At 38.4% G+C, this 16,674-nt stretch overlaps 1 protein-coding gene across 6 annotated transcripts in view; it reads right to left on the bottom strand.

The window, feature by feature from the left end:
• LOC126974770 (plasma membrane calcium-transporting ATPase 3) overlaps window positions 1-16,674 on the bottom strand; it is a 221,106-nt gene that overhangs the window by 3,548 nt on the left and 200,884 nt on the right. For 3 of the 6 annotated variants that reach the window (XM_050822434.1, XM_050822432.1, XM_050822433.1), the window contains 8 exons: window positions 15,707-15,808; window positions 14,928-15,107; window positions 14,004-14,198; window positions 13,395-13,601; window positions 12,667-12,865; window positions 11,549-11,760; window positions 10,581-10,732; window positions 8,896-9,022 (listed from right to left, as the gene is read on the bottom strand). In XM_050822434.1, coding sequence (XP_050678391.1) covers window positions 8,896-9,022; window positions 10,581-10,732; window positions 11,549-11,760; window positions 12,667-12,865; window positions 13,395-13,601; window positions 14,004-14,198; window positions 14,928-15,107; window positions 15,707-15,808 — 1,374 coding nt within the window. Of the gene's footprint in view, window positions 1-663; window positions 1,982-2,355; window positions 4,108-8,895; window positions 9,023-10,580; window positions 10,733-11,548; window positions 11,761-12,666; window positions 12,866-13,394; window positions 13,602-14,003; window positions 14,199-14,927; window positions 15,108-15,706; window positions 15,809-16,674 lie in introns of those variants that run through there. The other 3 variants (XM_050822435.1, XM_050822438.1, XM_050822437.1) reach the window with 2 other exon arrangements.

The raw sequence follows: 16,674 nt of genomic DNA, 5'->3' as shown, positions 1-16,674 counted from the left end.
CAAGAACTGATATGTACACAAGATTTTTAAGTTATATATATATGGCATTACTTAAACACGGCGTGATATTTGGAATAGCTTACGTCGGAGGAGCAGTGAAGGTTCTGCACAGAATGGAGACGAGAGGATTCGGAAGCCGAGTGCCTCGCGAAGCATCAAAATAAGAGGACAGAATGAAGAAGTAGATAAAAATAAAATAGGGTCCTCCTATACCGTAACAAGCACAATCATGGGGTGCGCACTTATCAACTAATTATATTACATATTCCATCCAGGGCTCCGTTTAACCTTAAATAAAATAAAACTAAATAAAACATTAAGTACCGCGACGAGGGTACACGTAAAAAACACTGTTGTGTGCGTGTTCTGTATATATGTATGTGTCACACAAATTGTGTGTTCATGCTATACTCACACACACACGCTCGGCGTCGCTCACATACCAGATACTCGTACTACGTCAATACACAAGCACTAGTGAATCCTACTGGCGCGCTCACACTAGGCAAGTCATGCGCGAACACTAAGCTAAGCTCTACTCGGTCTAGGACCGCACGACACTCACACCGTGACGATACCGACACAGCGATAGTTATTCATCATTTCAGTTACCTTATGTATGCGGCTCTCCAACACGAAGCAATAGTTTGAAATAAAAGTTAATTTTTCGAATATAGACAGTTTATTACTAATAACATGAAGGCTCGCAGTAGAACTCGAGTTAATTCATGCTCCGCTATGCTCGAATACGTGAGTTAAATCTAAACGCGTGAAGGTCAAAGCATTATAATTAATATTAAACTTTTAGAATGTTATCTTTACATAATATTATTAGCACGTTTTATAGTTTGTTAAAATTCTAATTATCATACAAGCAGGCATTTATTACCACTACACGAGGTGCGAAAATGTTAAAATAGTATATTTAATATATTCCTCAAACCAAACAATATCTTAGAATGAATGGCGATAGGTAAATTTGCTTGAAAGAACCTGTTGAAAGAAAATTAATTCTGAAAAGGAATAAAGATGAAATAAAATGGAAGACAGGAAGTGTAGTGTAGAAATGTAGAAGTGTCTATAAGAGGAAGGCTCACTTGCACAACAGTTTTATCTGCGGTTATAGGGCGCAGGCTGTCTTTTTCGTTCCAACTACGAACGACAGTGACAGATTCTGTTTTCATGCATTGGTAAGTTGACCTCATTCATTGTATCTAAATCTAACAACTAAATGCATATTAGTATGCATCATGCACGTCGGGAAATTAATTCTCATGCGTTTACAAATCTTTATAAAAACAAAGCTTCAATAAAATATTTACTCTAAATACAAAATAGACATTCACTTTAAATTAAATAAAAATAAGACACATTCAGACAGACGGACAACTTATATTAACATATCAAGCAAATTTAGCTATCCTATCATTTTAAAGCACTTGGTTATCTGTTAGTTATTTTATATAAAAATGGCACATTATAATTCCCATATAAAATATAATTTCAACACACAACAAGATACAAATACAACGACATTATAAAGGTTATTTGTTGATAGATTATTTACAGAAAATAAATATTAATCCCGTAAAAAAATAAACACGCATTATACGCAACGAGTTATTAACGAATCTATAATTCATAAATCGCGAACAATGTAAGTGCACCATTATACTTTTAAACTATCAAAATTTTATTTTATACTATTACTTTTAATTTACTTAAACCTACTATAAGATTCTTTTACGTAGTTGATTAAATATTTTAAAAGGCTTAAGATTCATTGACAGTTTCAATAACTGTCTTTGAGTGTTAAATCGCGGTTTGCGGGGTTATGTTTTGTTTTTTAATCATCGCTTTGATGCGATGTGGGGCTGAGCGCTGGTAGAGAACTGCCACCAGAATGCACGCTGATTCTCCGGTGCTCCGCCAAATAATTATTGACAAAAATCCTGCGGCCAGCCAATATGTCCGCCTTTTGCTGCAAAACAATCACGGACGCATCAGTCCCACCGCCGACAGCCTCGGTGGAGCCGCGCGCTACAGCATTTACACCGACGATCTAAAACTAGCAGACCTCGAACCTTACAATCTGGTCACTGGCGTCTCTGGTTTTAGAACACCGCTCGTTATACTATGTAAGAAGTAGTTGAATCTACCTAGGTGCCTAGTTAGGTTACTAATTAGGGGAATCATTCACTCTAGTTGGGTCAGGGTTCAAGGGCATCCAATAGCAATTACAAATATAAAAATAACCGTGAGATTTAACTACAACTAGTTACTAAAAGTTATAAAAATCCGGTATGTGAGCTATACACGCGATTACAAGATCGAGGATTAAATAAAATATCGATGTTAATCAAATAAATACTTTTATTAAAATGAGTTTTAAACTACTCGTTTATATGCCGGTTAAGTAAGTAAGGTTAACATTATAAGTATCTGTTACTGACAAAATAATTAAAGAAAATAATAAGACAATAATAACTTATAGGATAAGTACTTACACAACCGAGTCAACGTTAAAACAAACAATACACAAACAAATAACTGAGGGTATATTAAAAAAAACTAAATTAGATAAATAATTTAAAGTTTCAAACGTTTTGGTGTTGTAGTGGAGATAACCATACTATTATTATTTTAGCTGCTTTAATACAGCTTTTAGAGGTTTGGTAGTTATAAGTGGAAACAGATCTGGCCATTACTAAACTACTAATAAATTATATTCACTGAGACTATAAATATTAATTATATACTAAAAATTTTCAATAATAATACAGCAGATCAAAATATTTACGCTTTGTTAAAAATATTAATTTCTACCAAACATCTAATAAAAAAAATACAAGTTGTGCATACTCACTGATTACTGTTAACATGCAAATACGCTGTAACACAAGCATGATCACACCTTAAATGCAAAGCGAACTTCAATAGAAAAAAAAACACTAGGTAATATAAAAAAAATGTTTGTACCGCAAATGAATAACATCTCTTCAATAGATACACTGTACTTACAATCTAATTGAGTCCGCCATTTTGACGAGGCAAGCGTGCTCGCAAAATGGCGCTCGCGTACCCTTAACGTGACAAAGCTAACCTACTAAGTGCTGAGCGATTCTGTGTCCTTTACGTATTTGTTTAGAGTGTAAAATCGTTAAGCAGAACGAGTATGTACCGAAGTCGTCGTAACAACGTGCAACACGGCTCATGCGATCTACTACCGAGCCAGTACGTCAGCAATAGAAGAAAGTTCTATTAGGGAACGTACGGCCCACGTCTACCCCCAAACTACGGCTATTTATCAATATGGCCCATTCATTACCTAAGACATCTGGGGCGGTCGGCGGCCTCCTACGCGACTCAAACTAAACTTACCGTTAACATCTGAAATAGAACGGTATCTCGCTAAAACAGGCGGCCCCCTTTATGACACTACATTAAAGAAAATGCTAACACACTTTGCTCATAACGTTTTATTATTTTAAATATAATTTCAACACCCTTAATATACTAACGAAATGCTTAAGTAATATATCGTTCGTTATTTTGCCGCGTGGGTTCCGATTCAAATCTATCAAGTGATTCACGCGGTACGCTAGTTAAGACGTTCCCTTATTCAGTTCCTATATAGGCATCTATTTGTTTTGCACAATTATTAGTACAGACATAACCTTATAGGTATAAATGGGTATGAGTGGTCCCAATAACCTATATTTCAAAAACGCGACGTAACCGTTTCAACTACGAGATAAGAAAATTTAAAAAGTCCTAAACCTATAGATGATCTCATAACGGCTGTACAGTTGCCTCAATATACATACAAAGTTCGTTAAACTATTTACAAAGTGTCGAGGCGTTCGCGAGTCGGGCTAGAGCGGGATAGATCGATGAGGTCGGACGTCGCCGGGCGCTTAAGTACGAGTGGTCGGCGGTCGTTTAAAATATCGTGGTCTCGTTGCGCGGCTGCGGGTCGTCCGCGTCGATGAAGGCGATGTCGGCGGGCGCCGCGCGCAGCCGGGAGCGGAGCCCGGCCGCCGAGTGCGCCGACAGCCGCTCCTCCAGGTCCTCCAGCGTCGACTTGAACGCGCGCACCACGCGCAGCTGCAACCGACAACCAGCTGACGCCGCGACCCTGGCCCGGCCCGCCCCCGCGCCCCGATACACGAGTGTGGGTGGATCTCCGTTTGTATTCAGAGCTCACGCGACATGCAGACACGAGTGCTAGCGGAAAAGAGGCCTCGGATGACGGATGACGAAGCGATAGATCGTGGACCAGTGCGGAACGATCGGAGCGATCGGATCGAGTGCTGGGTGGCCTCGTGAGTGATCGAGGAAGAGGAACGACGGCTACGGGGAGATGCAAACGGACCACAAACTAATGAGATGCTCTCGGCAAGCCTTGGACGCTTCCGCGGCTCGCAATTGTCATTGCAGGCCCGAATGGAAAACGCTGACGCGGGAAGGCGAACGCCCGAACCGTGATCGCGTCGAAGGACTTGCCTCGAGCAGAAAGAAGAAGGCACTCTATTTGCTAAACCACTAAAAACACTAATCATTGCTGCCAGCACATTCTCTCTCGATCGATTAGGTGAAGTCCACAGACCCGAGCAGATTTGCGTAAGATGAGATGCACTGGCAGCAATAGTCGCTAGTCGCCGGAGGTGTACCGTGCGCGTGCGTCGCGTCGGGGCTGGCCGCCGCGCCCTCCACTACACCTCGGTCTCCAGCACGGGCCGCGGCTGCCAACAACATCGCTCAACCACGCGCGCCTCGCCCCACTCCACGCCGTCCTACAAGCCCTGGCTGTGTACCGCAACGCTCCGACAGACATGGGCTCGGCCGCGGAAGACACCACGACAATACCGCCAGCGATATTGGTGGCCCGTCGATCATTCAATAATACCATGTTTTGTAAAAGGAGAATATATCTCAGCCAGTCACCAAATATCTCAAGCCACCATTGCCGTCGTGACCTTCATTACAATGGAGTGTATCCAGGCATGACGTCATCGACAAAAACAACTTTTTGACGGGCCTTTGCAGGCGAAGCACTTCTTAGTTTCGAATTCAGATAAGTTTTTCATAAGTCGTGTATTGGATATGTTTTGGAAAGGAATAACAAAAATCAAACAGAAAATTCAATTAATTCAAAAAGCAGATGACGTCATGGAGAACGAATACAACAATTAATCGTCAAATTGCCCTCATATCTGTCGAAGCCAAATGCAACACGGAAACAAATCTTTTAAGAAAAACACTGGTATAAATCTGTGTTATAGTAGGAGATGGGGGTATGAGCTTAGTCCAGACGGGATAGTCGAAAACCCGCGTATCACGTTGGGTGTGATCGAAATGCAAAAACTAAAATAAAAGTGGCTCCAAAACCAAATAATAACATAAATATAGAAGCGGTTTCATCAGTCGAGTGTAAACGGCGGGAGAACATAAGTGTCCGCCGACGTGTATGTTGTGTGCGGTCCGTTCGACCTGTGTTCGAGGAAATGCGAACTAAAATGAAAATGAATCAAACCAAACAGAATGAGGAGTTCGGGGACAACTCGAGGCCTTAGCTGATGAAGATCGGGGCTACCACTACCACCTTACACGACGCAGGGCCGCGCTATCCGGAAACACGTGCGCGTGGCCCGCCGGCTGCGTCTCGTTCTACATGTGGACGCGCCCTTACGCACGTATCTTACGCTATCATGCCATGTTAGTATCGGTTTAAACATCTACACACGGGAGCCAAGGAGGAACAATAACACCTTTCAAATTTGTTAGGTATATCTCTGTTACAATTTGCAAATTCAAATCTATAGCTTCACTCAACATATGACATGTTTTAAGTAATTTATTGTTTTTATTTAATTTCCAGCAGCACACGGAGACAGAATAGATTATATAAGTTAGTCGCCATTATTTAAAAAAAAAACAGGATGAAATTTCAAACATGTCATAGTAATCAAGCTATATTTGGCGGAATTTCGGTTGTTTCAAACTCAAACCAAACATATCGAATTTCGATTTGCGCAATTGTAAAAAGAAACTATAGTTAGTGAGCTACACAACAGATTATATTTTAAAACAGTTAATGGGTTCGTGATAATGTTACACTAAACATTACTTACCGGCGCGGGCGTCGCTAAAAATCTAAATACTACAAGCCTATTTTACGCAAAATAACACAATGAATGCATCTCCATAAGGCAAGGCATAACTACAGATACGACGGCCGCCGGTCACGCGGCGGGACGAGCCCGACCAGACGCGGGCGGTGGGACAACAATCAACATAAAACACAAACAAAAACCAACAACAAAACAAAAACAAAATAAAAAACACAAACAGAACAAAAAACCAGACGGAACAATAAGGGATTGACTGGTACGGGACTATTACGTCGTGTTAGTACTCGAGCAAGCACGGCATGCTCTAGCGTCGACGGTCGACGATCGATACAAATCCACTCCACACTCTAATGTCGGTAATTTAGCAGCAGCAGTAACTGAACACAAACCGGTCTATTAAAATTAAACATTTACAAAACAAAACGAATTGAGCGGACCAATGGAATGAGTTACTGCTGGCTCGTGTATCGGCGGCGCGTGTTAGTTATCGCGCGGTGCTTGGGGTGGGACCGTAGCGAGGAGTGACGGGTTGGCGACTCACAAGCAAAATAAAACACTATTCTTAAAAATTAAATTAAAATAAACAGACATAAAAAACCAGTAAAATAAATCAAACAGTCAGTATGACTAAATAAAAGATAGATAGAAAAAGATAGTCGTATACAAACGCGTCGTGACTGTCGTGTTACTGCGGGTGACACGAGGCTATCTATAGGTAGTCATAGTAACTGTTCGGGTTCGGTTTGAGGGGTCAGTAACGTTGTCACAGCCCACATAACACGCATGCCAACACGGGATGGAGGAGGAGTCGGGGAGGAGGAGAGGGAGATACTGTCATGTGGGGGTTTCAAACAGTTAAACGGGTTCAAGGAAGCGTCAGAATGTATTCGTTACGCTGAGCATGCATGGCATCATGTCTAACTAGTGACAAGTATTAGGGCGGAGCCCCGGTCTCACGACTAGGCCAGAAGGCTCGGTACAAGACTGTCAAGTGAGTGTTAAAACGTCGTGAGATCAGGACTAATAATACAAAATCAAATCATAACTGTCGGTTTGTCCCGTGCGCAGCGCACAGCAGACAAACCAACAAAGCGTCACTACGTTAATGGACCAAATCATAGCAAAACTACATTTAAATCTGTAAAGTGTTTCTCTGTGTAGGTTTAGAAATAAAATAAAAAGAAGTGTAGGAGAATTCCAAAACAAAGAAATACAAAATGATACAAAAAATAAATTGAAAGTTATTCTTAATCACTTGTGTAGAACGTCATTAATTTGGAACTGTGATTAATCCGGCTTACTGTAATGATAAAATGTGTTTCATTGTTGATAGGAAACGTCTAACAGTACGGAGGCGTGTCTCTCTCCGTAGCAGCTACATGACTAAGTTAGGATGCCCAAGGTATCCGCATTCGATTACCGTAAGCTACACTTATCCCTCTTTGAGACTTCTGTACTCCTAGTCAATACATGTACTACATTCGACGCCATTGGAATTTGAAAAAGAAAATTAACGTCACTTAATTATACTTATTGCATAAGGATCACAGTACAAAATATAACCTTTAAAACAATTCATTTATCTCAAGGAAAAATATTTATTATTGATTACTGTTTGAACCATCTCATATTTTAATATTGTCACATTCACTTATTTAACATTACAAAACAAAATATAGTTACAAAGTTTTAAAAATCACAGCCACTGTGATTAATTTGATCACTCAGTCAAAAATATTAAAATTAATTTATACTGCGATCCAACACTGATGGTCAAATATTACATAGATATTAATATAGGGCCACCAGGATAAAATACCAGACGGAATGTTACATTTTAAATCAAATAGAAATATATTTCATCCCCACCTTACAGCGGTGATTTTTTGATTTAAAATGTAAACCACATAGAAATAGATCCCAACATTGACCCAAGACGAAATACTTTCGCCCACATTGCTGGTAGACCCGATGATGATATTATATCTATATGAGCGGATGAGTGATGGGATATTTTGAAATTAATATTTATTAACAAAACTATTCATATTGATGCCTTATCAGAAGCTCTTATGTATAATAAATTAAGTGTCATTTTAAAAATATCACAGTCTTTTTTATTTTGGCAAATAACTTAATTTCATGTCATTACAGATCTATTTAATACTAAAGTTTTATCATAAACAGGAATTATCACAGCTACTCAATAATACTTAAATATTAATCCAATTTGTTGTAGCAGTTTTTAATGTATACTGTTATAGCTTGTATTTATTACATAATATGTTTAAATTATTATATTTAATACTATAACTGTGTAAAGGCATATTCAAACATGAGCGGTAGTCGCTGCCACGGTGGGTAGAGGTACATATCGCGCGCGTTTCTCTCAAGTATTTAGTATCAACTTATGAAGTTCGGTGGCTATAGCGGAATAGTTTTGTATTGTCTGTTGATATGATGTAAGTAACACTTCCTCTTCATCGCTGTCTAACACTTAAATCAGATGCTATGTAGAAATTACAACGTGCCTGACGCGTATAGTCTTTGGCGTATAACCTTCGTGAGCGAAACTCGATATTCTATCCACTCATTAGCGAAATCCGCGATTTTCTCTACCCCGCAGGCGGTGTCGGATACCGGTTAGATTTGAACAGACCTTAACGTCGGATAATGACAGATGGGGCGATACAATATCCCATGACTAGTCCGCGGATGGTGCGGAGGAGGCGGATGATGATGGCACGTGGTGCGCGTGTACCTGTGTCTGCAGGCGCGTGAGGCCCCGGATCCACAGGATCTGTCCGGCGCGAGGCTTCTTGTCCAGGTCCGCGTCGTAGTCCGGCCCGGGCTGGATGCTCTCGGGATCCGGCTGCCCGCGACCCCATCTACACAGACACATATTATTATTAAAACAAAAAACAGACTCCGGCTAAATTATGGGTACCGTGGTATTCTACGTTTTTAGAAAGAACAATTTTGTAAAAATCTTGCAAAGATTGCTTTGCCAATTAATTATTAAATAATGAATACGGCTGTATGGGCTTGAACCCTTTGCCTGTCCTAACAATGGACGAAGAAACAAAAAAAAAATAACGAATGACGCAAACGTCAGAAAATTTTAGGAACCAACTTCAACCTGTCACTTTTGTGTTACAGTGAATTGCGAATCTTAAAATTTATATTTATAATAAAGAAGTATAACTTCAATAAGTTTACTCTCACACAATACCGAGTGGTGAGTGATACGGTAAAGTTGCGTCTTAGAGTGTCTTGTGTGGCTAGTTCCCACAAAAACCAGAGATAAGTCAAGAATACTTCTGGTCCTTGGATTAACGAGCGACAACTGAACTGTCGATAATATATTCACATATACTTTCAAACCCAATCGCATTTCTTCTTCCATTTGAATTTCTCTTTTAGCACACAATAATTATAAAATGACCATGGTTCATGTTATTTCTAAAGAACTGCATTATGTTTTGTACAAAAAACAACTTTTGTATAATAAAATAGGATTAAATAAATATAAATATGCAAGAACTGCAAATCATACTACTTTTTAAGATATACCTAAGTATAAGTATTTACTAAGACTTGATGACCCATATAGCCTAGTGGTAAGTGACACTGCCTACTGAGCTAGAGGTCCCGGGTTCGAATCCCGGTTGGTGTCAAAATTTATAATAATATGTTGAATATAATGTATGATTGTTTTCGAATCATGAATGTATACCATTAACGATGATGATGTATGTTTAAGTAAGTATTATGTATTAATATGTCGTATTTTTGTAACGATGATATACCTACTTTGGGACAAAACAATTTGCATTTTATTTAATTATTAATGCTTCACTAAGTATATTTTTGATACCAACTTAAACACTCTACCTCTACCCTACACTAAGTAAGGATGGGTCAGCCACTCACACGGCGTCTATTCGCTTCAACTTAAGGGACTTGGATGAGGTCGGAACATGACTGAGCGAGCTCTTAACAGGAGGGATCTCATGCCGCTGCCTTTTTTTAAACTTATTACAGCAAAATCTAGCAAACATTATATTCCAATTAGAATTAACGGGATATACTAAGTATAAAAAAAGTATTAATTACACCAGCTTCTGGCTTAATTAATTTCTGCCGTGAAGCAGTAATGTGTAAGCATTACTATGTTTCGGTCTGAAGGGCGCCGTAGCTAGTGAAGCTACTGATCAAACATTATGTCTCAAGGTGACGAGCGCGGTTGTAGTACCGCTCAGAATTTTTGCGCAATAATAATAATAATCCTGAGCGGCATTGAATTGTAATGGGCAGGGCGTATCAATTAACATCAGCTGAACATCCGGCTCGTCTCGTCCCTTATTTTCATTAAAAAAAATAACTCATACTAAACAGACTAAATAGCGTTAACTGAAGAAAGCATATAAAATTCAGGGTACTGACGACAGCTTCTTGGGTATCTTCCTCGTGGGGATGGTGGTGACGAGTTGTCCCCATACCAGCGTGCCCGCGCCGAAGAACAGACACCAGAGCCACTGCTCCAGCGTCAGACCCGCTGTGCTGAACGCCATGCCGCCGAACTGGATTATCACTATCTGAAATGTTACACTGCACATTCAATGACTGGCTAGTACTGACTAGATAATAAGAGAAGAGTGGGAGGCTCCTTTGCATAGGATGCCGGCTAGATTGTGGGTACCATAACGGCGCCTATTTCTGCCGTGAAGCAGTAATGTGTAAGCGGTATTCGGTAAATGAGACTTAACATCGTATGACTCAAGGTGACGAGCGTAATTGTTGTGCGCTCAGAATTTTTGGCTTTTTCAAAAATCCTCAGCGCACTTCAATGTTATGGGCAGGGCGTATACCATTAGCTAAACGTTCCATTAAATAATTCTACAGACGAGTGACCGTTTGTTTCTGTTAATAAATAAAATTAATTCTTTCCATTATATTTTCCTTCAAAGAAAACAGAATTACAATTATTGACTTGCACAGAGGGAGCTGTCAGTCATTTTCAGGTCACTTAGAGCTGAAAACTACTCTCGTCAAGCCCAGAATTGGAATTATAATTTAATTTTTAAAAAACATGCCTAAATCTAAGTTCTAAATATCCCATGGAAAGAGTGCATAGATCGATTTATGACCAGATAGATTAAAAGCCTGCATTACAACTAAATAATGTTGGTAATTATCTTATATTTATTGCTGAGACATTCATAAACAATACATATATTATGCTTTATTACGATTTCACGACATAACTTCTAGCCAGACTGGGTTTGAATAGTCTTGAAAGTTTTAAAACTTAATAAATTAGCTACAGATGAACTCCAAAAAAGGAAGGAGAAAATAGCTTGTACACAACAGATCCATAGATTTATGTGATATTTAAAAAAAAAGCATAATACCTGAGACAAGGCAGTTCCTATCCAGATGGAGTAGAAGATGGGATTAGTGAAGAGTCCCTGGAACACGTTCCGCTGGCCGTGGATCTTGCGCGCGTTGATCTCGTTGAAGAGCGTCATCATGACGAACGTGTTGAAGATGATGGTGAAGTGCTGGCTTGGTTCTGAGCTGAGCTGCTGGCCGCGGCCCGATGGGATGTTGAGCATTCGGTCCCCTGTTATAAATACGTTATAATCTTAAGCACCAAATGAAACAGCACTACACCCTTAGCACAATATCAGTTAATTTATTTTTTATCTTTGACGTCCAAATAAGTTGGTAAGTATCCTGCTTGCTTTGTAGAAGACCTTGAGTGGTAAACGTTTTTCTTGTTTATTTCTCCACTAAGTTTGATGCCATATAATATAGATGGATATTCGTCTAGTATACGTTAGAAATGTGTCTTTGATTTTTGATTGACTTTCTTCTATGACGATTTTAGATCGTGGAGTACCTACAGTGATGCGTAGGACACGACTTGAAAAAGAGTTTGTAAGAGTGCCCTCTTTTTTGAACATTCCTACATCAAATGAGGCGAGGTGTACTGAGGCTAGAAGATGTTATTGTAGTTCGAACTCTGATTGATAACATATTAATAAAGAGAAGGCAAGCAGTCTAATAATGTGATAGAATGAAACAAAAAATAAGAGTGACAATAAGAACTATGGAGTAATACCTGAACATAAAATAATGATTTAATTTGTATCAAACACATATCAAATGTATAAAAAACAAAATAAAATTCTGTTTCATAAACTATATTATAAATTTATTGCAAACATTAAGATATATCTTATATTAAATTCTTCGTTATATATTGTGCATTTATTGTTTTGAAGGGGCTAGAGGCTAATGAGTAAATAACACGTTATGCGTCTGTCGCAATATAAACTTTTGAAGTACACTTTAAAATATTGAGCCGCTTTTACATTTTAACCCCACGTACGGGACAAATGTACCGCCACTAGCGGAGTATACTGTTATTAGTGATGGACCATGGTGTCCCAGATCTGTCCAGATTTAATTCACACATTCCTCCTTTTCATTTGATATATTTCATAAGAAAGTGTGGTGACGGTACCAATAAAGAGAAGAGAGAAGATGATGAAGAGCTGGTATACGGCCTGGCCCAGGATGTTCTTCATCATGGTGCGGGAGATGAGTGGCTTGGTGCGGCCGTAGGGCTTGCGGAGCAGCAGGTCCGATGTTGGCATCTCCGTGGCCAGCGCCAGTGACGCTAGCGTGTCCATGATAAGGTTCACCCACAACATTTGTACGGCCTGTAAGCAGACAAGAGTGAGTCACAATCGACTGGTATTCTGATGAATAAGTATGAAGACCCATATAGTCGAATGGATAGTGACCCTGACTACTAAGCTAGTGGTCCCGGGTTCGAATCCCGGTAGGTGCAATCATTTATATGATGAATATGAATGTTTGTTTCCGAGTCATGGATGTTTATTTGTATTTATGTATGTTTGAGTAAGTATATTGTATGAGATATAACGTTGTCTTGTACCCAGAGTAAAGGCTATGCCTAGTTTGGAGCAAGATAATTTGTGTAGAAGTGTGTCAATATTATTATATTATTATTCTATAACCAAGTAAGCGGGCTGATATTGGTAGACATTATCTTCAATAATATGGACTGAATTAGAAAATGTGGGTTTAAATGACAGATCCTTACTACTATGTACAAATTTGTGTTCCAGTGATGCGCGCGCATCTTAAAATTTAACTCTCATCATTTTTTCATAACGCGCATAGAAGTATAACTTCAAATAATTAAATTTTCTGTATGAATGGTACCTTGAGCGGACTGTCCTGTATCGCGCAGGCGCCGATGAAAGCTACGATGACGGCCACGACGTTGACAGTGAGCTGGAACTGCAGGAACTTGGCGATAGAGTCGTACACGTTGCGGCCCCACATCACAGCCTTCACGATCGACGAGAAGTTGTCGTCCGTCAGGATTATGTCCGACGCCTCCTTCGCCACGTCCGTTCCAGCTATACCCTGTTGCATACAAACAAATAAACGAACGCATCAATCGACGTTCTTGTCCAAAGCCAACAGATCCATTTCTTATCAATTATTATTTTATAACCATAATGTTAACACCAGGAAAAAACATTTATTGTACGATATGTCATATCGTGTAACCATTTTTCAAAGTAAACGAAGTAAGATTGTAAATCATATATTTATAGAGGACAGTAACAAAATGATCACATACAAATTAAACTTTATACCAATTCTGCCTTTAATTATGGATACTATAAACCCAGTAACAATATGAAATATCATGTATGATATAAATAGTAGGCGGCAGCGGGGTCAGGCACGAAAACTATATTATGCGAAGTGTTTTTTAATTGTTTTTTTTTCTTCATACCTGTGTATATAAAAAGTTCTCACCATAGCAAAACCAACATCAGCCTTTTTGAGCGCGGGACCATCGTTAGTACCGTCCCCAGTGACAGCAACCACTTCCCTCGTATCGAAGGCTTTGGACTCGATCATTCCCTTCACTAACGTGTACTTGTCTGTCGGAGAAGAGCGCGCCAACACGCGGAGCTTCGGCCACACTTTGTCCACCAAATGTTGTTGTACCTGCAACATAGTTGTTACTTACTTGTTGACAATGGTATTGGATTGAAACAATCCAAAAAGGCGTTTATTAGAATAAAAAAATATATAAATTTCTACATCATATGTAGACGCTGGGTCCTTGGTGTACATCGACACAAAAACTCATAACAGAGTTATCCAGGTGTCTTACCGATTTGACAGGTGACCCAAGGTCTAGTACATACCTCTGTCAAAGGATAAGTTTGGCCATACAAAGAGATAAAATTGTCAGCTTCATGGCTACCTGCCTTTCTTAAGCGTTCTTATTAAAATTTAATATTTGTAATTTATTAATTTTATTAGATTATTTAACTCTTTTTTTTATTATTTTTTATATCAATAGTGTTTTTAATAAATAAATTGATGGTTACAAAAATAAAATTTCCACATCTATATAGATATCATAATATGATACTGACAATCTATGTAATTCAGGTATTCTATGCAATACCTAGTCAATGTACAGAATACATGGAGCGACCATAAAATTATTAATATATGAAATATTTTATGGCACATTACCAAAATAAGTACCTGTACAAGGCCTCTATAGGAAAACTGCTGGTCCACCAAGTGTAAAGAAAATTTTATTTTATAATTTTAAGTAAGCAGTTATTTAAATGAAATGCAGTCAAGGTCCCAGGATGATGGTATTCAAAAATACAATTTGATCCTCTCTTTTGATTATAAATAAGATAAAATTGTACTGACCTCTCCATTAGCATCTCGGATCCGGGTGTTGAACTCCTTGCCCTCAAGAATAAGGAAATCGTCTGAAGGTTTGAGGATGCCACACTTGACTGCGATAGACCTGGCTGTGTTCACGTTGTCTCCGGTTACCATTCGTACTGTTATACCAGCTTTTTGACACTTTCGGATCGCTTCCGGCACCTGAGACACGTTAACAATAATTCAGAAAAAGGTTGTTATAAGATAGATATCTTATCATAACTTAATAGATATCACCCTAACAGCCCAAAAATAAAATAAAACATGTACAAAAATAGGTATTTGAAATGAAAACTTCTTTAGCGGCGTTGAGCACTTTTCTTGGGATGTGTTTGATGGATGGATAAAATGTTAAATTCGCGTCAGGACACGTGACCTGATCGAAAATTTGTAAGACAGTCATTGAAATTATGGATGAAAGTTGATTTTTCTGAGAGATAAACTTTTTAATGTAAAATAATTGTAATAGTTCTGAAGTGTTAATTTTTACATAAGATCATAAAGTATCTAAAACGTTGAAATATAAGTTTATGATTCATGTATTAGATATGGAGCAAAAAAAAAGTATGGTATTTCTAAAAAGCATTAAATAGTTCACATTTATTTGTTTAATTTTAATCATAAATTGCGTCACATGTAACTTAGTTACTAGACAACTAATTTAAGTGCTAAATTATCACATGCACATTCTGGATAACAGGATTAGTTGATCTAAAAGGATGTCAAGGTACTTAGAGATAAAATAATGCACCATGTTATACCTCGGGCCTGACAGGGTCCTCAATACCGACGACACAAAGGCAGGTGAGGTTGTTAACAATGTTGTCCTCGTCGTCCCAGTTTGGTTCCTGGTCTATGTGCACCTGGAAAAAGAAAATACTCCCTATTTATATTTATTTATCGCACAAAAAAATATAGACAAAACTACAAGTTGAGTGCTACCTCAATCATAGGCACAAATAACATTCTTATGTAAAAAGCAAATAAGTACATTAAATGTAAAAATTTCTATGTTTTAAAAATTAAATCACAATTAAATTGAATTACATTAAATAACAATACATACATATACTAAATGATTTTACAGTTTCTACTCATAACAGGTTAAAAAAAAACAATTCACAACATTAATTAAATACTTTAAATGAAGGCTAAATCCTACAACTCTATAGCTGAATATCAAAGTGATCGGACAGCCTGGGATTAGATTATGATTAGTTTATAGCAATAGCAATGACAGTACAGTATTGTATATTTTATTAAAAAGAGTGGTGGGAGAGTTTCTTGCGCCACTTCATCTCTCTCGGAGAGCCATTTGTTACCTAAGCGGAAGTAGTATCTAGAAATAATATAATTACTAATTTAAGGTTTTCAGATCTAAGTTTTCTCTTCGCGATTTATAATCGAATCGAGATGTGCACTTGGATTTTCAAAACTTTTTTTCAAAATTTGAAGTTCAAATTAACTTTGTAAGACTTGTACTACATTTTACTGAGAACTTCAAGAATATATTTAAAAAAAAATAGGTCGCTTACGTAAATTGTTTAACGAAGGGTTTATTATAAAAGGCACAAATAGCACGCGGTTAAGCCTCACCCATGCCAATTAAATCTACGAACGTATGTCTGTCTCGAGTGACTGTACCTACAGTACAAGTGTGGGCTGCACAGCAAGGTACACTTCTCAGATCTCATTTTACCAGTGAGGGCTAGATTAAGGGTACAACGGT

Source organism: Leptidea sinapis, chromosome 33 (genome assembly GCF_905404315.1).
Source record: "Leptidea sinapis chromosome 33, ilLepSina1.1, whole genome shotgun sequence".
NCBI classification, from domain to species: domain Eukaryota; kingdom Metazoa; phylum Arthropoda; class Insecta; order Lepidoptera; family Pieridae; genus Leptidea; species Leptidea sinapis.
This window is presented reverse-complemented; position numbering and strand designations above follow the sequence as displayed.